Here is a 23758-nt window from a genome sequence, read left to right as displayed (position 1 = left end):
GACTTAAAACTTTTGCGGAATCTCACAAAAGTACATCTTCCTTTTTTCTTTTTTTTTCTTCTCCAATCTTCTCCAATGTCCCTTGCAGGGCTCTCTATCTTTGTGGAAATAAAGAACTGACTGTCTCCTTCAAAACTGAACAGAAAAAAAAGTTTGACTTCTGTTATTTTTCACACAGTCATTGTTGCACAAGCCTTGTGTACCATTTTAGAATGGTAAGAGCACAGCAGTAATACTTCCTTATTCTTCTAAATTTGTGGTATTACATTGCAGAACTATTACACTGCAGAACTTTTTGCACAGGGTAGCATATGCTGGCTTTATTGTGTAAGAAAGTCAATTGACAGTGGAGAAAGACACTACAGTTTTTGGCTGCCATTTGTCAGACCTCAGGTAATTAGGAATAAATCCATTCAGTATTCTTCTTACCCAATTCATGAGCTTTAGCTTATCCCAGCTGTCATAGGGCAAGAGGCAGGGTACAAAATACTAAATACAGTGCAGGCCAAAATAATTTATTATTTTATGTAAAAAGTGTTTTTATGTTCAACTTGGGTACTATAAGCCCTATAGAAATGTGGAAATTACTAACTTAAAACCACATACACATAAAAAATGACATAAAACGTTTGTGTGTGTGTGTGTGTGTGTGTGTGTGTGTGTGTGTGTTTGGTTGTTTGTTTGTGTACCCATTTGAGTTGACCCATACTGACACTGCAGTATTTGAATATGATATTAATATTATTGTCATTCAGTGAGAGGGGAAAATATATATTACTAACAAAAAATGGTCATAGAAATTATGCTATGCAAGTACCTCACAGCTACACATCACACTTATGCAAATATATAGCACAGTAATTTCTAAATTGCAACTTTAGAACCCCTCAGTGAATCGCTACCTTATCATGGTGGAGGGGTTTGTGTGTCCCAGGGATCCCAGGGGCTATGTTGTCCGGGGGCTTTTGCCCCCTGGTAGGGCCTCCCATGGCAAATTGGTCCAGGGTGAGGGACCACACAAAGAGCGATTCAGAAGACCCTTATGAGGAAAATATCGAGGGAACAGTTTACCCTGCCCGGGATAGGGTTATCGGGGCCCTATCATATCATATCACCAGACCTGCGACCATATGTTCTGGACACTCAGGTAAAGAGAGGGGCTGAGCTGTCAACTGATCACCACCTGGTGGTGAGTTGGATCAGGTGGCGGGGAAGGATGCTGGTCCGACCCGGTGCACCTAAACGTGGAGTGAGTGTGTGCTGGGAACACCTAGCAGAGGCTCCAGTCCGTGAGATCTTCAGCGCACACCTCCGGCAGAGCTTTAACAGCATTCCGAGCGGAATGCGGCTCGGGCAGTGGCTGAAGCAAAAACCTGGATGTGGGAGGAGTTCGGAGAGGGCATGGAAAAAGACTTTCGGACTGCCTCGAAGAGATTCTGACAAACCGTCAGGCATCTAAGGAGGGGGAAGCGGTGCTCTACCTGCACTGTATATAGTGCTGGTGGAGCGCTACTGACTTCGACTGAGAAAATTGTCGAGCGGTGGAAGGAATACTTCGAGGACCTCCTTAATTCCACTGACACGTCTTCCGAGGAGGAAGCAGAGTCTGGGGATGAGGGGGGTGACCCACCAATTTCTGGGGGCGAGGTCACTGAGTCAGTTAAACAACTCCTTGGTGGCAGAGCCCCTGGTGTGGCTGATGTCCGCCCTGAGTTCCTGAAGGCTCTGGACGTTGTAGGGCTGTCCTGGCTGACATGCCTCTACAATGTTGCGTGGAGCTCAGGGGCAGTACCCCTGGACTGGCAGACCGGGGTGGTGGTCCCCATTTTTAAGAAGGGGACTGGAGGGTGTGTTCCAACTACAGGGGGATCACACTCCTCAGCCTCCCTGGGAAAGTCTATGCCAGGGTGCTGGAAAAGAGAGTCTGTCCAAACCTCGGATACAGGAGGAACAATGCAGTTTTCATCCCGGTTGTGGAACACTGAATCAGGTCTTTATCTTCTCAAGGATATTTGAGGGTGCATGGGAGTTTGCCCAACCAGTCTACATGTGTTTTGTGGACTTTCAGAAGGCATTCAACCGTGTCCCTCGAGGTGTCCTGTGGGGGATTTTACGGGAGTATGGGATGTTGCTACAGGCCATTCAATCCTTATACAACCATTGCAAGAGCTTGGTCCGCATAGCCGGCAGTAAGTCGGACTCCACCAGCACTGCCCCGCCAGGACAGTGTAATTAAGTGGTGGAAGGCTTTCACTTAGGTGGCCTCAGAATCTCATCTCTGCTTTTCGCAGATGATGTGGTTCTGCTGGCTTCATCGGGTGATGGCCTCCAGCTTGCTTTGGAACGGTTCGCAGCCGAGTGTGAAGCAGCGGGAATGAGGATCAGCACCTCCAAATCTGAGGCCATGGTTCTCAGCAGGAAAAGGGTGGAGTGCCCACTCTAGGTCGGGGATGAGTTCCTGCCCCAAGTGGAGGAGTTCAAGTATCTCGGGGTCTTGTTCGCGAGTGATGGGAGAAGGGAGCCGGAGATCAACAGATGGATTGGTGCTGCAGCCGCAGTGATGCGGATGCTGCACTGGTCCGTCGTGGTGAAGAGAGAGCTGAACATAAAAGTGAAGTTCTCAATTTACCAGTGGATCTATGTCCCTACCCTCACCTATGGCCACGAGCTGTGGGTAGTGACCGAAAGTACGAGATCGCAGATACAAGCGGCGGAAATGAGCTTCCTCCGAAGGGTGGCTGGCCTCTCCCTTAGAGATAGGGTGAAAAGTTCAGCCATCCGGGAGGGGCTCAGAGTAGAGCCGCTGCTCCTCCACATCAAAAGGAGCCAGCTGTGGTGGTTCGGGCATCTGACAAGGATGCCTCCTGGGCGCCTCCTGGGTGAGGTGTTCCAGGAATGTCCCACCAGGAGGAGGCCCCGGGGCAGACACAGGACACGCTGGAGAGATTATATCTTTCGGCTGGCCTGGGAACGCCTTGGTGTTCCCCCGGATAAGCTACAGGAGGTGACTGGGGAGAGGGAGGTCTGGGCTTCTCTGCTTAGGCTGCTGCCCCTGCGACCCAGCCCCGGATAAAGCGGAAGACGATGGATGAATGGATGGATGGCAACTTTAGAAGTAATCTTAATGTAACTTTCTTTTTTTTTTAAACTATATTATAAGAGTAAAAGCTGGTTTTCACCTTTTTCACTGAGGGTTATGCTGTGTGTATGCGTGTGTGTGTCCACGCGAGTCTGTCTTTGGAGCTTGTTGAATTAACCTAGTCTTACTTTATTTGCTATAGTCTTTTTAAATTAATTTTCTGAGTTTGCCAATTTAGTTCGTGACACTGTCACTGGTGCTCTAGTGAGGGACTTCTTCTTTTGCCTTTATAGTTTTGGTCTGCAGCAATTTATTGATTTTCATAATCTAAAAGCCATGACCTGCTTGTTGTTATTTGTTGTTCTGGTGTTATTCCTCAGGACTGTGTAGCAGCTGACCTTTACAAATCTGCTTAATGGAGACGATTTGTCCATTTCTGATGGTGAATGAACTGGTGCTTGTATTGAAACTTTCTACTCAATTTGAGTATTCACAATGCTTTCAAAACTAATCTCTACAAATGAATTAATCACACACATATTCATACATTGTTTTACTTACACTTAAGCAAAATTGTAATTTTTTCACACAATCATGAAAAGCAGTTTGACTTCTGTATCTTGCGTATGACTATCACATATATACACAGCTTAATTAAGAACATATCAAGTTTCAGTGGTTGCATAGCTGCACAAACCTCTGAAATATGCGACTTCCTCTGAATTTAAAAGGAGAGTAAACTGAAACCAGTGAGACTTTCACACTTCACTCATCCTGTGCTGCAGAGCTGATCTCTCTGAAATAAACCAAATCCATGTATGCAATGGAGGCAATATATGACAATGTTGAATGTGTTAAACTTGACAACCCAACACCTTCAACAAATTACACAGGTAAAAAGGAAGTGATAGAACAAGGAGGTTATAACATTTCTTATTACTACTGCACATTTGTTTGGGTAACTTTTTTTTATCTTCTTTTCAGGTCAGAGGAGCTCTAAGAGAAGTTTCTATTTGGGTGTTATTCTCTCCCTGAGCCTGCTTACTGTTTTCCTGCTGATTGGAATTATCACACTTAGTTTCTTCTGTGAGTTGGGTTTTTCATGGATAGTTGTTCTACTGATCATCAGGCACTATATTAATGATTAACAGCTTTTTTTTTTTACTTAATTTAATCTATTCAATTTTTTTTATTTCAGACCATAATTTAGCTGGACATGTGTCGGCGGAGGCTGAGAAGAGAGACCTTCTGAATAAAAACATCTCTGCTGTCAGTAACCAACTTTCTTCCATGACTGAGGAGCGAGACTTTCTGAATAAAAACTTCTTTGAACTCAGTAACCAACTTTCTTCCATGACTGAGGAGCGAGACCTTGCGAATAAAAACTTCTTTGCAGTCAGTAACCAACTTTCTTCCATGACTGAGGAGCGAGACTTTCTGAATAAAAACTTCTTTGAACTCAGTAACCAACTTTCTTCCATGACTGAGGAGCGAGACCTTGCGAATAAAAACTTCTCTGCAGTCAGTAACCAACTTTCTTCCATGACTGAGGAGCGATATCTGCTGACTAAAAAACTGCTGTGCTTTTACAACCAGAGTGAGTCCTTGCGTCTCTAAAAGGTTTTTCTCAGGAATTTAGTGATTCCATTTCCAAACAAGTGAATGAATTAGCTTCTTCTGATTTACCATATTTTTAAGAAATCAAATTTCAGTCATTAGGAAAATATCATATGAACCATTATCAGTATCGCAGCTTGTCACTATAAAGCTGCAGTGCAGCAGTGTACCTTATGCTTATCACAAATTTACATTTACAAGTCTGAATGGTACTAATATATTTTAAGGGATATATTTCATCAACAAAAAAAACTTATGAAACTTATTTAATGGTGTTTAGTAACTTATAAAATGATTGAATCCACAACAAGTACGCTTAATGTATTTTCATTAAGGAAGCTGAAAAGGAAGCTGATAGCCCTTACACTGACATATACTTATTTTTATCTCAATATCCTTTAAATCTTTTTTTAACTGTTATTTTACTTGTTTCATCGAGTGGTCATGTTTGATTCAGTTGTGATGCATCTTTTCACTGAGACATCACTTTCTGATCTACAGGTTTGTTTAGAGACTCACAAATAACTGAGTCTCTAAACACAACCTTCTATCAGTTTCACCAAGTTATTAGAAGCTAAAATAGATTAGGTACAAAAACTGTCACCATAGTAAATATACACAGGCAAACAAATATAAAAGCACGGAGGTGAATAAACTCTAGATAAATCTGTGTGATCAAGCTTTTGGAGCTCCTTAATTAATTAAACAGATCATTGTTGTAAGGTTCATTAAAGAGTTTTCATTAACCTTACTGAAATATTACTTGTTTTTAATTTCTTCTAGTTATACGATGTCCTGCAGGATGGAGTAGTTTCAGCTGTAGCTGCTATCTCCTCTCTGAAAGGTCTGGTTCCTGGAATCAAGCCAGAAAGGACTGCAGAGACAGAGGAGCAGATCTGGTGGTTATTGACTTCACTAAAGAACAGGTACAGTTCATATTTATGTGTCTTATTGTGTTTATACATGAATATTCATCTTCATGCCCCTCATTCATTACTTTTGAGTGTGATGAAACCTGCAGGTTTGGAATTTGTGAAATGTCTACTTTTAGCGACCGGATAAACGGTGTGGTGGTTGTTGAAATGGTTTTGTGAGCTTTTACCTGAGATTCTGGCGTTCTACCACTCAGACACTGAGCAATAGCACTGTGCTACATGCATCTCTGCCATTCACAGACACTTTGTATATAGATTATTTTCATTCAATACTAAATTGTTAATGCTGTTTTCAAGGAAGCAATTTTTTATTCAGTGTCTTCATAAATCCCTTATTGGTATGCATTTGCTACTACTAGATTAAACACACATGAGGTTCAAGGCGTGGACAAGTTTGAAACCTTTTGTCCGTAAAAATGGAAAATTGCTGAAAATAAAAATGGCTGTCCCTTTAGTCTTTTATTTTAACTCCTAATTTGATCAATTCTGCACTCAGCTTTGCGGTCTCCGGTATGCTGCTCATCTCGTTTTTGCTCCTTTCTTCACTTTTACTTGACAGGCTTCCATTTAGGCTTTCAGCATGGATTCTCAGCAGGGCTGAAGATTCAGCTCCCAAATACTGACAGACCTATAATAATTGACATATGAAACTACAATTGAGCTGTTTTGTCAAATACATCTTTAGATGAGAACTAGAGGGTGGGTCAAAGCAGGAGAAAAACTATAAAAACTGAAATTTTACATCAAAGCAAACAAACATACTATACATATTTTTATGTCCCAGCAATTATTAAACCCTGAAACAGCTATTACTTCATCTCACTCTGGACACTGTGGAAGAAGTCTAGTGTGTGTGTGTGTGTATAGTATAGTGGTATAGCTTACCGCAGATATGAGCAAAAAAAAAGTAAATATGGAGTCATACAGGCAAGGAAGTGACCGGATTAACAAGGCCTGCGTCAGGTGTTGAGGTACCAGAACACCCTGATGAGAAGTGGGCTGCTCCCTGATCTTAGATGGATGATATCCATCAAAGTCCAGTACCCATCACTGCGATTTAACCATCGCAGTGATTATCACAGACCCTGAACATGGTCTAGTAATTATCATAGTGAAGAGTTAGATAGCACCAGGCCTCGACATGGCCACACCTACTGGCTGAAGAGGCTGAGTATTCACTGAGTCGATGAGAGACACTCGGAATGGATGACTGAAGGCCGGAGAGTCCTGATCCCCAAATACCCCCAGAAGGGACTGGTCCTAGCCTTGGTACCAAATGGACGCTTTTGTCAGGCATCATAGCGGGTAAGCTATGGCTCATTACATGAGCGGGGCACAGAAAGGAAGCTACTGGTAGACCGAGCAGTTGTCTGAGACTGCAAGACTAGGCTCAGCAACCTGTGCGCTGCCTGGATTGATGCCCCACACCTGGGTTCCTGGAATGCCTAGAACTATACAAGATCAACAGGACCCTAAGAGCCTTCATCAGGAACTCAATGTGTATGTGGCGTACAACACTAGAGCCCATACATTAGAGGCCAACTTCAAGCCCATAGCACAAGTCACCATCAAGTAGAGTTGGATGTCTCGAGACCACTTTTACGTGGTCTTGGTCTCGTCTTGGTCTCGACGGACTTTTGTCTTGGTCTTGTCTTGGTCTCGACTGACTTTGGTCTCGGTCTTTGGTCTCGCTGTTTCGGTCTTGCGTTCTCAAATCGACATAGTGGATATTTGGAGTCAACCATCAGTGGAGTGGGGGGGTGGCTTACTGGGCTTAAGCCAGGGTCATTTTTTCAGAAGCATGGGGTCTTTTGGAGTGTAATTTGTTAGTTAGATGCCTGACTGACAACTGTATAAAACAAAAACAACACACGAAGCACAGAGCGCACCGTCGTAAATTCCCCCTAATTTTGGTATGATCCGAGCTCAGGTACTAGGCGACTGAGCACAGCACCCATGTGAGCGAGGTGGGAGAAGCTGATGCCTGCGAGTTTGCTGCAGACAGAGGAGAGCTTAAGTTTGACCAGGTACCAAAGCAAATCATTCGTACTGTACAAATAATGTAAATATGACGGTGTATCACAAAAGATTGATATCAAACTGATCACGTGGTTGCGTTACTTGCTCTTCGAGTGAATCAACAAATGGATAAATAAAAAGCCGAACAACAATGCTGTTTTTTTAGAGAGTCTTGGCTTACATTTCATATTTTCAGTTGTTACCCTCCACGGCTAAACAAACTCTCTAAATCGGATTAAATTGTGTACTGATGAACACAACAATGGACATAAGGAGCTTCTTTCTTTTTTTACTGTTAAACATCAATTTAGAGTAAACTTGTTTTGTTTTAGATAAATAAATGTTGAAATATCTTTTGAATTAGTTAAATGTCAGAATAAAAAGAGGGAGCTGTCTATTTTTATCACTTTCATCAAATTTTGGAGTACATATACACTAAGTTTATTGTTAATTAATAAGAAAACTCCAGACGATTCCATTCTGAGCTTAAGAAGCTTCTGATAGGTTAGTAGAGTCCATGTGAGTAAATTGGTGGCACACCTGTGGATGCATACAAGACACCCCCAACACACAGAGCCTGTTTCTTTGACATGGGAAAAATCAAAAGATATCAACCAAAACACCAGGAAAAGAATTGTGGAACTCCATAATTGTGGCTCAATTTTGAATACAATTTGGTGCCATTTGCAATTAAGAAATACAGACAATTTATCTCTTTACTCTTAAAGTTAACAAATATGTTTTTATATTTATCAATCTAAAAAAATAAACATTTAGTCTGATTTGATGTTACAATTAAAAAAGTGTTTGTGTTTTTATCTGAAGAGTATGTAAATGTCTGGTTTCAACTGTATATTTGATGATGTTGGTGTTTGGCTTGATTGTCAGCACAAAGAGGGAGTGAGAGGAACAGAGAGGGGGAGAGAGGAACAGAGAGGGAGAGAGAGGGAGATGGAGAATGAGGACAGAACAGAAATGGAACAAGAGCCAGGTGAGACACACATGTTAGTCACATGGTTGTTTGCCAAAACTCATCAGAACATGTATCTAGTGCCTAGTGTAACTTTTTAGATACCATTTGTTACTTTTCAAATTCTATATTTATTAAGTTATGCAGGCTTGTTTGCACAACAAGGCTAAATAATTATATAAACTTTTCTGAATCTAAATAGTGGACTTTGGTAGAATTAAAAAATAAGTGTAGTGCAGGTCTATAATGATTTTTAGTGCTACTATCATCTAGTTTTGATTCTGGTTCTGTTTTGGTTAAGTCCTAAGTTGTCCTGATTTTGCACTGTTGTAGTCCTGTTTTAATTCCGGATCAGTTCTGGGTCTGGTTGAATTGGGGTTTAGTCCCTGTGTCTTGATACAGCCCCGACTTTGTTCTGCCTTGCTGCTTAATTAAAAAACTAGTTTAAGGTGTCCTGCATATGTGATATTTATTTTTTTTCCTATATGAAGTCATTCTTTTTTGAACAAAACTCAAAACAGAGCCTAATAATCTTTCAGTCATTTCTACCCTCACTTAATTTCCTTTCGCTGCTCAGCTCTCACACAGTGGCTCAGCTATGCTCCAATCCCTCCATATTGTGGCCAATCACATGTGAGGATATAGGATAATATCATTATGTGAAAAACAGTGAGGATGAGAGACGCGACAGTCAAGTGGAGCGTGCGTCTGTCCTCTCAGTAAGTGAGTGAGACAGTAGACAGTAGACAGCGGTGAGGAGGGCTGTGCGAAAGCAAAAACACATAAATATGCCTGACACCCGTAAACGAAGCACCATCTGGCTGCAGTTTAAAGACTTTTTTTGTCTCAGTCTTGGTCTTGGTCTTGGTCTTTTCTTGGTCTCGATACCCTCTGGTCTTGGTCTTGTCTTGGTCTCGGATTAGGCGGTCTTGACTACAAGTCTACCATCAAGTGCAGGTTCTACCAAGAAAATGCACTGTCTCCACTGCTGTTCTGCATAGGCCTGAAACTGCTCAGTGAGATCATTGACAAGATTGGCTACGGATACTGACTACGGAATGGGCCAATCGTCAGCCACCTCCTCTACGTGGATGACATCAAGCTGTATGCCAAGAGTGAATGTGACATCGATTCACTGATCCACACCACCAGGATACACAGCAATGACATCGGAATGTTGTTCGGACTGGAGAAGTGTAGTTGGATGATAACAAAGAGGGGGAAGGTAGAACTGAGGGGATCAAACTACAAGAAGGCAACATTGCAGACATACAGGACAGTTACAAGTACCTGGGGTACTCAAAGGCAAATGGGAACCATAAGGAGACCACTAGGAAAGCTGCAAGTCCCGAGGAGTCAGCTGAAAGGTAAGAACAAGATCTGGGCTGTCAACACCTACGCCCTGCCTGTGATCAGGTACCCTGCAGGGATAATAAGTTGGCCAAAGGAGGAAATGAATGGCTCACTAGAGTGAACTCCCAGCACATTGTTATCAAACCCCCCGCAGTCTTTCGCTACTCAGGTTAAACATGATATATAAGTCACTTAGATAACTTAAAAATGTTATTGTTTGGCTTTTGTCAGTGTTTTATTTGTTCGTGAGTAAATCGGTTTGGCTGAGATTAAAGTTTTCACACAGCTGAATAAACGTCAAACAGATTAACTGATTAAACAGAAGTGTGAGATGGTCGAGATTTTACTCCAGTGTCCTGTTATATTTTAGGGAGCAAAGAGCAGACGGGTGAGTTTATTAAACTCCACCGAGACAATCTGCAAATTTCATTAAAATGTATGTATAAATCCAAATGGGAATTCATGTTTTTGTTCTTTCTGAACAGGAGTACCTTACTAGGTTCACCAAAAGACCGACTTGGATTGGTTTAAATGATGAAGAAGAAGAGGGAAAATGGAAATGGGTAGACGGAACTCCTCTTAATCCGACGTAAGCTGTCATTTTGGCAGATTATATTAATTATATTTATAATACATGCTGCTCAGAAATAAACTCACTAATAGACTTAGATGTCAGTCGCTGAAAATCATAAAAATTGACTTATTTTGATAGCCTCGTGGTGGTCATACATGATATTAACTAAGCATTTTAGAATGAAGAATGTACTTTTAGCTGCTTCCTTATTTCCCATGGGGTTACCACAGCACGTGAAATACAGGGTTTTGATTTAGCACAGATTTTAACCTGGGTAAGTATCTCCTGGAATTAAACTGGGGATATTATTTGTGTAAGTCAAATGTGTTAACTACACAGTTAAAAATGAATAGCAGAAAAAAAGCACATATAGGAGACACCAGCCAACACTACCATCATCTCCTGACAGGGAAAAACAAACAAACAAACAAAAAACACAGAGTAGCTTATTTTTTTTCACCAAGTTTTGTTTTGCATTTAGTTGCAATTTGTTCTTCGAAGCTACAGAGTTTGTAGATCCATAAATTCAGTGGATTAATCAAGCCAGGAAATTGATTTTATCATCTGTAATCATTGATGTTATAAAAATGTTTTCATCTTTTTCTTGCTTTTATAAATGTTTCAGATCTAATTCTTTTCTCAAAGATAACAATTGTGCTCACTGATCTGTCAGGTACTGGGCAGATCGCCAACCTGATAATGGCGGTGGAGACCCACAGTGGGGTGAAGAGGACTGTGCTCATATCAGGACATTTGAAAACACTTTGTGGAATGATCTTTCATGCACAAATTCTCTGCCGTGGATCTGTGAAAAAATACCATAATACCCACTCCTGATCCTTTATTGTTTTATTTTTGTTTTATTCCTCTCTGAATAACTATTTAGCTAAAGCATTGCAGTGCTGAGTTGTAGCTATAGCTCTATACTGTTCACTTTTATAAAAAGATTTACTTCATGTTGTAAAATAAGAAAACTTAATTTAGCACATGAACTGAGGTCCAACTGCTGACTGCCTTTTCTGATATATCAGTTAATTTTACATTTTAAGAGAACCAGTGGACAAAGCAGAACACCACCACATATTAGTCATATGTTTATGGATAATCAGAAGTTGTCACAATAAGTTAGTAGTTGTACTGATGTCAGGACATTGCCCTCAGTCAGTGTACTACAGTTGTGGCCAAAAGTTTTGAGAATGACACAAATGTTAGCAGTTTGCTTCTACATTGTTTTTAGATCTATGTCAGTTTTTTTCTGTGACGCACTGAAGTATAACTACAAGCACTTCATAAGTTTCAAACGCTTTTATTGACAATTACATCACGTTTATGCAAAGAGTGAATATTTGCAGTGTTGCCTCTTCTCTTTCACCTCTGCAATTCGCCCTGGCATGCTGTCAATCAACTTCTGGCTGATGGCAACCCATTTCTTCATAATCAATGCTTGGAGTTTGTCAGAAACAGTGGGTTTTTGTTTGTCCACCCGCCTCTTGAGGATTGACCACAGGTTCTCATTTGCATTCAGGTCTGGAGAGTTTCCTGGCCATGGACCCCAAGCCACTTAGTTATCCCTTTGGCCTTATGGCACAGTGCTCCATCATGCTGGAAAAGACATTGTTCTTCATCAAACTGTTCTTGGATGGTTGGAAGAAGTTGCTGTCAGAGGATGTTTTGGTGCCATTCTTTTTTCATGGCTGTGTTCTTTGGCAAAATTGTGAGAGAGCCCCCTCCCTTGCTTAAGAAGCAGTTCCATACATGAATGGTGTCATGATCCTTTACTGTTGGAGTGATACAGAACTGATGGTAGCACTCATCTTTTCTTCTCTGGACAATCCTTTTTCCAGATGCCCCAAACAATCAGAAAGGGGCTTTATTAGAGACTTTACCCCAGTCCTCAGCAGTCCACTCGCTGTACTTTTTGCAGAATATCAGTCTGTCCCTGATGGTATGGCGTTATTTTTGTGCCACTATTCTGAGCGCATGTAAAAAAAAATTGCAGGTGCAAGTGTTGCATTTTGAGGAGAAATTTATTTTGAGCGAAGAAAAGCTAAATTTGAGTGAACAAAATTCATTGCTGCGTGCAAAAACTGTATTTCAGTGTTTGCTATTATCCATACACACACACATACACAATAGCAGCCCCTCTCGCTCAGTTTTTGCGTTTGCGCTTGCTCGCAATGTGTTGCTTGCGCTCTCAACATTTCTGCCCGTGCGCGTTCAACTCTTTCTGGACACCGTTATATTTGTGCCACAAAACCAGCCAATCACAGACTTGGATGCAAAAAATCTGATTGGCTGTTTTGGTCTCCAATCAGCTCGAAATGACGAAATGCAATATCCCAGAATCCATTTCGTCCAAAACTCAAACGAGGCAGTGGCGGAGGAACACAGAGTTTGAAATATTACTCTTTCTGAATCACAAAATAAACTTTTAAGATATTTTCATGCGAGAATGGTGCTGTGTAAACTTCAAATATCTGCTCGATTTATCAAGACATCACATATTTGCATAAGTGCTCTAACGTTTTCGGAGATGCCTGTTACCCACCAGCTGACCGCATAGCTGGACTGGCCATTGGGCATACTGGGCATTTGCCCGGTGCGCCGATGATGATTTTTCGTTTTTATGTTTGTTTGTTTTTGTAACGGTATAAACAATGAAAGGTGGTGGATTAGCCCATTGGTCATGGTCAACTCTGGGCTGGACCAATTACAATGCATCCATATTGAGGGGAAAAGGAACGCGATTCGTCCCGTACTTCAGCTACAATGAAAAAAAAGACACAAAGCTGGAGTTATTCTGTCTTTACGCTGTCAGCTGCCTCTTCTCTCATTCTCTCCTCTCTCTCTCCTGTTGCTACTTCAATCATGAAACTGATCAATGATCAGCTGATTGTCTCTCTTGTTTGTTTATCGCCCACTTTGCACCAGAAAGAGGAAACCAGCGGATGGTGCGCTAAACAACAGCAGCACGTTCAAGCTTGATAAGCTGTTGTTAGAATTTATTTAATATTAATTTCTAGTATCAGCTGATGTTTTCTGGAGCCACAGCTGTAAAAGCTGCTGCTCATGATATCGGTTTGGATATGTGGTGAGAGGGAAACATGAAGGTGATACAAATCATACATATATACCAACAAGACAGTGTACATCACGGTCACAACAGCGTTTGTTTTAGTTCAAAGGCTTTATGGTTTTTGCTATAATACCTGGTGGTGCAGTCGGCCGATTTTTTGTCAGTTCAGCCTTATATATTATGTTTAACCCGAGTGACCACCCGGTCAGCTGGTGGGTAACAGGCATCTCCGAAATCGTTAGAGCCCTTTTACAAATATGTGATGTCTTGATAAATCAAGCAGACATCTGAAATTCACACAGCACCATTCTCGCATGAAAATATCTTAAAAGTTTATTTTGTGACCCAGAAAGAGTAATATTTCAAACTCCACCACTCTGTGTTCCTCCGCCACTGCCTCGTTTGTAGTGATGTGTTGGTCGTGAACGAAACAGCTCTTAGAGCCAACTCTTTGAAGTGAACGACGCGAGCCGGATCCATATTGGGAGCCGTGGGGGGTTTTTTCTCTTTTTTTTTCAACAACGTCACATTAGAAAGGTATAGTAATCATCCACAACTATTTTCAGTTGCGGTTGATAAAGAATTCAGAAAGTTTATTCATGTAGGCCCATATGACAGAGAATGTGCATCTTCTTTTTGTTTTCATATTTTAATTTATATTTAATTGTGTTGTGGTTTGCAGTGTTTTGTGTTGTTTCACTTTAAATTGGTTTAAAAGGAAAAAGCTGAAAATTTAAATAGTTAAAAGTTGAAATGTGAATAGTTGGTTTTTGTATTATATGATTTATTTATTACATTTTATGTGGAGTGAATAAATAAAAGTATATTTACGGTGGCCCCTAGAGACAAAGCATGTACAAACTTCAAAACACGTAAAATCTCCAAAACACGTACAAACTCCAAAACATGTACAAAAGACAACAGAAGTGCTCCAGGATGCTAGGCGCAGTGTTGAGCTTTTGTTACCTAGTGGCTACACAACCCAGGAAGTACCAACGACCGGATTTGGTGTGTGAAATGTGTTTTGGAGTTTGTACGTGCTTTGTCTCTAGAGGCCACCGCATATATTTATAGATAAACATATATAAATAAAACCACTTTTTTTTTACATGAGTAATTCCTTTTGTGCATAATTTTATATTATTGTTAATAATAAATTAATTAAAGCAACAAAATAACCTGAAGAGCCGGTTCAGAGCCGAAAGACCCGGCTCTTTTTAGTGAGGGGAGCCGAAAGAGCCGGCTCTCTAAAAAGCCAGAAATCCCATCACTACTCGTGACACCCTGAAGCCGCAGCTGAATCATCTTTAGGAGACTGGAGTTTCTTGGGCACCCTGAAGCCTTCTTCACAACAATTGAATCTTTTTCCTTTAAGTTCTTGATGAACCGATAAATGGTTAATTTAGGTGCAGTCTTAGTACCAACAACATCCTTGCCCGTGATGCCCTTTTTATGCAACGCAATGATGGCTGCACGTGTTTCTTTGCAGGTAACCATGGTTAACAGAAAGAACAATGATTTCAAGCATCACCCTCCTTTGAACACAGCAATGAAATGCAGTGGAAATGGGTTTTTTGGGATTAAGTTTTTCATGGCAAAGAAGGACTTTTCAATTCACCTGATCACTCTTCTAAACAATTTGCAGTATGAGCAAATTGCTATCATAAAAACAAAGGCAGCAAACTTTGTGAAAACCAATATTTGTGTCATTGTCAAAACTTTTTGCTACAACTGTACCATGTGACTTACTGCAGTACAGGGCTATTGCATTTTTGTTTTGTGTGGGTTTTTCTGTTGTTTTTTCTGGCTTATTGTTGCAAGCAGTAAAGCTGGGCTGATTGTTCATGATTAATAAATGATTATGCATACGTCTGTAAATTACATCTTATGTGCACTTTGGTTTAATTAATTAAGTTTGTTCTTTCCACTGTGAAAAGAGGAAGAGTGGGCCACCGGAACAATCTGACAAAGGGTGAAGTAAAAAGGGTGAATTTTGCATATACACTGCAGCTCCTCATCATGTGTGATGTGATAGATCTAACTTTGGGTAATAAGAAAGTTACTGCTGTATAGCTAGTTTCCCCATAATGTGCCATGTGTCTAACAGCAAACAGGCCAGTTTTGATAAATTCACTTAGGTGAAAAGTTAACATATGGGTCATTATGATACAAAAAGGAAGTCAAGTGATCTAACTGGACCTATCAGTGGACCACATGTACTGCTCAAATGAACTCATGATTCCCCCCATGTGGTAATAAATGTGTAGTAACAGGCATCTCCAAGTTTTCTTTGCAGAATTTATTCAGTCAATTGTTAAATATTTATTGACAGGTTTGTCAGCTAATTACTTGAATCACACAATACACAATACACATTTTGGCAATACAATATTATTAAAGCTTCACATAAGGCATTTGTCAGCACATGCAACTGGACCATCGTACATTCTGGCAATCAATGCCTTTTTCATTGCACCCATGTTGGCATCTCTGTTCTTCTATATTTACATGTTTCTATGACTCGGGGCGGTGGCCCTTCAGGTAATAGACCCATGAGTAGGGCTTCCTGTGGCCCTCAGAGCACTGACTGGAGATGGTCAAGGTGCCAAACCACGGTCCTGGAGAGCCATCTGGAGGAGCCTCAAAGGACACCTGGATGTTCTGAATCTCTTTGGATTTGATGCTTCCCCCTCCTTTGACTGTAAAATGGTGGTTGTCAACCTATAGGCATTAAACAGGGTTCAGGTTACATAAAATCAAAATAAGCTGCACTATTAAGTGAAGCACATAAACTGAAGCATTTATCAATGCTAAAAAAAGATGCTAAAGTGAAAGTTGTATCAGAGAGAAGCAGGAGTCAAATCTGTTGAAACATAGGGTTGCACAACAGAGTTGCACAATTCTGCCATCTGTTCCAGGCTAAATTTAATATGTTTCATGGTGTCGCAGTGAACACAGTGTAAATAGTCCTCAGTAAAACATCCCTGTTTTAAATAACATTGACTGTTTTTGATGTGTTTGAATTAGTATGCTGGAAATCACTTAATATTATGTCGATAAGACATTTTTAGCTTCACGCCACTGCTTGATCTGGTTTTCTCACTGTACCCATTTTCAAAAATTCTACTTGGTCTTACCAGAAAAGAGAAAGCTGTAGTTTGCAGGAACATATTCTTGAAGGGGATGATGATGTTCCCACCAGCTTTAATGCTGAACGGGCCCTGAGACTGGGGGGGTAAGCATAACCCATGTAAGGGAAATATGTATTCTCCACCAACTCCCGAAGACAGGCTGAGCTGGCCTTTCACTTCTCCCAGCTGAGAAGGCTCAAAACAGACGTCCACGCTGGCCTCTGAGCCCGCGTGGAAACCCGGAGTTACACTCACACTCTTGTCCACGATAAAGTCTGGGTAATCAGTCTTGAGGAGAGAGATAACACAAGAAAATTCCTGTTTAAAACTGACAGAAAGATACAGACACTGAGTTGTGTGTTGACAAATTATAAAGAACACATAAAAAGGTGTCTTAAGAAAGGCTGACACTGAATGCATATAAAGTCATCCTAGCATGAATGCATACAAAGACAGAAGAGGGCTATTTCTTCTTCTTTGTTTTTTTTTTTTACCTTACAGAAGTATGAGGTTTTGAAGCGGGCATAGTTGATAAACTTTACAGTGACGGTGTGGCTGCGGCCCAGTAAAGCGTTAAAGTGCACAGTTTTCTCTGGTGCTGGAGGCAGAGCTCTGAGAAACAAATCGTAGTGGAAGTGGCCCAGCTCACTGCTGAACAAAGTTAGCCGTGCTGTATACTCGCCTGCTTGCAGAGGCTTGTACTCGAAAGGCAAAACACCCTAAAAGGAAAGGCAGCCATTCACAGACAGTGCCAATAAGAGTTTGTTTATGGAAACATAGTTTGGGTTTTTTTTGTTTGTTTGTTTGTTTTCCAAGTATGATGGAAGACATATTCAGTATTCACCTTGGACTGGCCTGGCACTGTGTGCTGAGGTGGGACAATGATATCACGGCTTTTACACTCAGTGGTGAGGCAGGAAGCTGTGGTCAGGGGGTTCTCTACTTGAACGGTGGCTGAGGCCGTGCGGCGAACTGCTGTCACTAACTCTATGGTGGACAGGACTCCTGGAGACGTGGCTTTGAAGGTAACGAGGTAGAACAAGTACTCACCTGTCTCATGGTTACGGAATGTCACCTGAAGAAAAAGATCAAAGGATGTCATGATGGGTAACAAATGTCAGTTCAGATCTGGAAATGTGTAATGTTTGATCAAACCTTGGTGTTAAACTGTCCCTCTGTATATGTAAAGAAAGACATTTCATAGTCCCTGTTAGCATGGGCGGGGACATCGATGAACTTGATGCCCCTGAGGGACACTGTAGCATCTGGTTTATCAGGCTTCACTATCTCTAGCTGCACAAGGAACCTGAGAACACAGATGACAACATTCATGACATGACTGAGATCATTTCCTTCACTATTTAAATTTTCTATTTCCACTTCACCCAGCTACAGTTTTTATCTCTGGGTCAGTTTAGGCAGCATACACATATTTAAAAAAAAAAAAAAAAACTAGCTGGTAAAGACAGCGGTATATTTTGCTGCTAAATATTTAATAACAGATTTATAACATTGGCAACATGCAATTTAAAGTAGGAGAAAACTGCTGCAGAGATTTAGGAGAAGTTTCTGCACTCGTGTCACTTTATTTGGAAATCGAGACAAAGATGTGATAAAAACTTATACCAAGCCACCTGGGACCTCCAAACTAAAGGAGACACGCAATATCAGCAGCAACAAAACTTCAATTTCAATTGTTGGCATTAGGTTCTTTTCAACATTCTGTGGCTTCTGTGGCAGGAATTTCAACAAATACGGCTGAAGAAAAAAGAGAATGCAAGGATGATGATGCTGAATTTGGACCTTATCCTGACAGTAATCATGCCTCGAGAAGTTTTAATAGCAGCCCATTTCTTATTTTGATGTTTTGTATTTGTTTGTTAGTTTGAAGCGGTTGTTTCTGTTTGTTCTGATCAATGCAATTACATTATTAACCTGCAAAACACATTTTTCATTAATAAAGTTTTATTACACATAAATAAACAATATTTGGTGGTGCCATTAACAAACTTCTCCTGTTAGTAAATTAGCTGAATATCATCTCTTGACCTTGTGCTAACCTTGCTGATTCAGAATGTACTTAGAAAGCAGTGCAACTTCTTTCTAAGTGAGGGTCACGTGACGCGCTTGGCTAAGATGGCTGCCTGAGAGCACACTGCGCCCAAACCCCGTATATACTTGAGCTTAAATTGCAATCCAGAGCTTCAAATTGCACCATAATACGCTGATAAAGTTGCCTAGTGCTAATATGCCAAATGTTACTAGGAACTCCGTTAAATCCAGCTCTGGAGCCGGGGCGAGCAAACCATCTGAATCAGTTACCACTAGCTGTGCTAGCCAGAAGGCTTCACCTACATACGAAGACACGGAAGAGTCTGAGCCAGCGTGGGGTATCCCTATGTGAGTGAAGTTGCCCCCCCCACCTTCTTCAAATCCAACAAAAGTGGTATCAAACGTTTGTGCTACGTTTGTGCTGCAAAAATTTTCGTTTGTGCTACTATCATTTTAAAGATATTAATAAAATTTTCTAGAGGTCATCAGAGGTCAACCAGCCCCCCCACATTAATTAAATCAAACAAAATGGGTGTCAATCAACTGTGCTACGTTTGTGCTGGTTTGTGCTGCTAAAATTGTTGTTTGTGCTGCTTCTGTTTTAAAGATATTAATGAAAATGTAAAGGTCAAAAGGTCAACCAGCCCCCCCACATTACCCAAATCAAACAAAATTGATGTCAAACGTTTGTGCTACGTTTGTGCTGGTTTGTGCTGCAAAAATTTTGTTTGTGCCGCTATCATTTTAAAGATATTAACACAAATTTCTAGAGGTCAACCAGCCCCCCCACATTAATTAAATCAAACAAAATTTATGTCAAACGTTTGTGCTGGTTTGTGCTGCAAAAAGTTTTGTTTGTGCTGCTATCATTTTAAAAATTATTAATCATTAATAAAATAATGTCCTGATGCGTGCTTAATCATCCAGGTAAGTAAATCCCAAAAGGTTGATTCTGTTCATCTGGACAGATTTCAGTTGGAGAAACGTTTCGTCACTCATCCAAGTGACTTCTTCAGTCTCAGCTGACTGCAGGTTTCCCCAATCTTATAAACAGTACATTTGCATTGAGAAGGAAACTAGCACCACTGAATGAACAAAGTGCTGGGGGGTTAGTTCCATGATTGTTAGTATGCAAATTCTTATGACAACTAATCAAAGCCTACTGATCAATGGCCATGATTACCATTCACAGAAAGTGGGGAATGGCTACAATCACAGCATTGTAGGATGGCAAAAGATTTACCCTTGGGCCCCCTTCTCGATTCAGAGATGGTCAGCATCCTGACAGCCCGATGGACAAAGCTGTCTCTTAGTCTGTGTGTTCTGGCCCGGAGGCTCTTCAGTATCCTTCCTGATGGCAGCAAACTGAAGACGCTGCTGAAGGGATGAGTGGAGTCACCTGTAATGGAGAGGACCTTCCAGATGAGGCAGGTGCAGCTGCTCTCACTACCCGTTGTCATTTTTTCCTGCAGAACCCAGTGCAGGAGTCATACCACACAGTGATGCAGCTGGTGAGGATACTCTCAACTGTGCCTCTGTAGAAGGTGCTCATAATGGGGGTTGAATCTCTTGTGCTTCTCAGTTTGCAGAGGAAGTAGAGTCGCTGTTGGTCTTCTCCACATTCAGGGACAGGTTGTTGTTGCTGTACCACTCTGCCAGATGGTTAACTTCACCCCTGTAGTAGATCTCGTCGTGGGTCAGCAGAGTGAAGAGAAGAGGGCTCAACTCACATCCTTGGGGAGCCCCCGTATTCAGTGTTCTTGGGCTGGAGGTGTTGCTGTCGACCCGTACTGTCTGCTGTCTTCCTGTCAAGAAATCTAGCAGCCAGTTATACAGCAAGGTGCTGATCCCCAGCAGATCCAGTTTGTGAATGAGTTGCTGGGGAATGATGATGCTGAAGGCTGAACTGAAGTCTATGAACAGCACTCTGACATATGAGTCTCTAGTGTTCAGATGTGTGATGGCTGAGTAAGGGGCCATCATCGGTTGAGCGTTTTGACTGGTATGCAAACTCAAATGGATCCAGGTTGGGGGAAAGCGATAATTTGATTTGATGCATGACTAAACGTTCAAAGCACTTCATAATGATGGAGGTGAGTTTGACAGGACAGTAGTCCTTAAAGCAGGAGGTAGATGACTTCTTGGGTACAGTAATGATGGTGGAGGCTTTGAGGCATGTGGGAACGACGGCCTGACCCTAGTGATGTGTTAAAGATGTCTGTGAAGACATTTGTGAGTTCCACAGCATAGTCCGTCTGTCACGGCAGGGTGCGCCGGTGTGAGGAAAGAGGTAGACCCAGATGCAGACACGGTGGAGACAAAACGTAGATTCAAAAAATAAAGCGAGCCTTTATTGGCTGATTGCAGAAGAAAAACATGGAACTAGGGAAACTAAGGAGGCTATGAACTCTGTGTTAACAGAAGGCTGTGACACTCAGTGAAAAACTATGACAAACTATGAACACTGAGTAAACTAGAAAACACAGAGAAACAATGGAGTAAACCTATGAAAACTGTGGTGAGGTTAACAGACGATCTGATGCTGACTGGGCGGAAACACACAGACTAAATACACATAAGGAATGATCAAAGGAAGTAGAATCACATGGGGAAAACAGCTGACAACAATTAACATAATGACAGGACACGTGAAACTAAATACAATAACCACAAAACTCAAAGCTCTTTCAAAATAAAACAGGAAACATAAGGAGACCCAGACATGACTTGAACTTGACAAACAAAGAAAACTTGGACACAAAACATGGCAGAATGTCACTAGATAAGCTGAAATGAAACTAGACTAAAAAGAATAACAAAACACCAAGAAACTCAGAATACTGGGTCACATGACCCAGGGCCATGACACCGTCAGTGCTCGTCCAAGGATGTTATTGGGACCTGGAGCTTTGTGTGTACTGATTTTGGCAAGGGATCTCCACACACTGTCTGGGGATTTGTTCACCACGGTCTGCAGAGTGGGCTTGTAGTCTGTGATGGTTTGTATTCCTTGCAACTGCCTCCAAGTATCTCTGCTGTCGCTGAAGCTTTGCTGTAGCTGATGCCACGTGACAGGTTTGCTCTTGCTGATCTTAGGCTCACCTAATTCCCGGCTCTGAAGGCTTGCATTTTTCAACCTTAGGCGCATTTAAACCTGACCTGTGAGCCATGGTTTCTGTTGGCCCGGACAGTGATAGTCCTGGTCTCTGTGACATCATCGATGCATTTTGGGATGTAGGCAATGACAGTTTCTGTATATTCCTGAAAGTCTGTGGTGTTGTCGTGTGTGGCAGCCTGTGGTGGAAAAGCAGTCTTGCAGTGCCTCTGAGGACCCTTCTGGCCACACCTGTACCTGCTTACGAACTGGTTTGGTGACTTTGACCAGGGGCCTGGGGGAACCCATGGCACACCTAGGTTTCTGCCTGTAGTACTGACCCTTATGCAAAATAGGTGGAATTAAGACACAGTTCCAAAAGCAAACACAACTTATCAGTGCTGAGAGTGGTCCTGTTGCTGAGGTTGGGGTGATCCTGTAATCTCTTATGAACTACCTCCAACGCTTCTATGACTGGGATGCAAGTGAAGACAGATGTAACATCTCTCTCTCACTGTACATGTACTGTTTATAAAATTAGGGAAACATAACCTGCACAAACAAAATAATTTCCAGGACAAATGTTTGACATCAATTTTGTTCGATTTGAAGAAGGTAGGGGGGCCAACTTCACTCACATGTGTTTATAAGGTTGGGGAAACCTGCAGTCAGCTGAGACTGAAGAAGTCACTTGGATGAGTGACGAAACGTTTCTCCAACTGAAAATGTCCAGATGAACAGAATCAACCTTTTGGGATTTACTTACCCGGATGATTAAGCACGCATCAAGACGTTATTTTATTAAAATTTTTAAAATGATAGCGGCACAAACAAAATTTTTTGCAGCACAAACCAGCACAAACGTAGCACAAACATTTAACATCAATTTTGTTTGATTTAATTAATGTGGGGGGGCTGGTTGACCTCTGTTGACCTTTACATTTTCATTAATATCTTTAAAACAGAAGCAGCGCAAATGACAATTTTAGCAGCACAAACCAGCACAAACATAGCACAACTGATTGACACCAATTTTGTTTGATTTAATTAATGTGCGGGGGCTGGTTGACCTCTGATGACCTCTAGAAATTTTCATTAATATCTTTAAAACAGAAGCAGCACAAACGAAAATTTTTGCAGCACAAACCAGCACAAACGTAGCACAAACGTTTGACATCAATTTTGTTTGATTTGGGTAATGTGGGGGGGCTGGTTGACCTTTGATGACCTCTAGAAATTTTTATTATTATCTTTAAAATGATAGCAGCACAAACGAAAATTTTTGCAGCACAAACCAGCACAAACGTAGCACAAACGTTTGACATCAATTTTGTTTGATTTGGGTAATGTGGGGGGGCTGGTTGACCTTTTGACCTTCACATTTTCATTAATATCTTTAAAACAGAAGCAGCACAAACAACAATTTTAGCAGCACAAACGTAGCACAGTTGATTGACACCCATTTTGTTTGATTTAATTCATGTGGGGGGGCTGGTTGACCTCTGATGACCTCTAGAAATTTTTATTAATATCTTTAAAATGATAGCAGCACAAACGAAAATTTTTGCAGCACAAACGTAGCACAAACGTTTGATACCACTTTTGTTGGATTTGAAGAAGGTGGGGGGGCCAACTTCACTCACATGGTATCCCTGGGGAGGTGGCGAAGGAACTGGCCCGACTTTCAGCCCTTATAGTGGAAAAATCCGACGTCCATGATAAGAAACTGGAAGAAATACGAATTAGCACAAGCGCCACAGAGAGTAAGCTGGCAGACATAGTCAACAGGATCGGTGAGGTGGAAAATCGGCTTTGTTTCTTAGAAGACGAACATGAGAGACAAAAAGCTAACCCCGCG

At 41.4% G+C, this 23758-nt stretch overlaps 1 protein-coding gene across 1 annotated transcript in view; it reads right to left on the bottom strand.

The window, feature by feature from the left end:
• Positions 1-16137: 16137 nt before the first annotated feature.
• The window catches only part of LOC134644485 (hydrocephalus-inducing protein homolog), a 64370-nt gene continuing 56749 nt past the window's right edge, over positions 16138-23758 (bottom strand). Inside the window, exons 86-90 of the mRNA XM_063497570.1 lie at positions 17910-18060; positions 17599-17829; positions 17249-17473; positions 16761-17042; positions 16138-16344 (exon numbers count right to left, since the gene is read on the bottom strand). Coding sequence (XP_063353640.1) covers positions 16138-16344; positions 16761-17042; positions 17249-17473; positions 17599-17829; positions 17910-18060 — 1096 coding nt within the window. The remainder of the gene's footprint in view (positions 16345-16760; positions 17043-17248; positions 17474-17598; positions 17830-17909; positions 18061-23758) is intronic.

Source organism: Pelmatolapia mariae, linkage group LG16_19, assembly GCF_036321145.2.
Source record: "Pelmatolapia mariae isolate MD_Pm_ZW linkage group LG16_19, Pm_UMD_F_2, whole genome shotgun sequence".
Lineage (NCBI taxonomy): Eukaryota > Metazoa > Chordata > Actinopteri > Cichliformes > Cichlidae > Pelmatolapia > Pelmatolapia mariae.
Note: the sequence above shows the minus strand (reverse complement) of the source record. Positions and strands in the feature narration are given on the sequence as shown.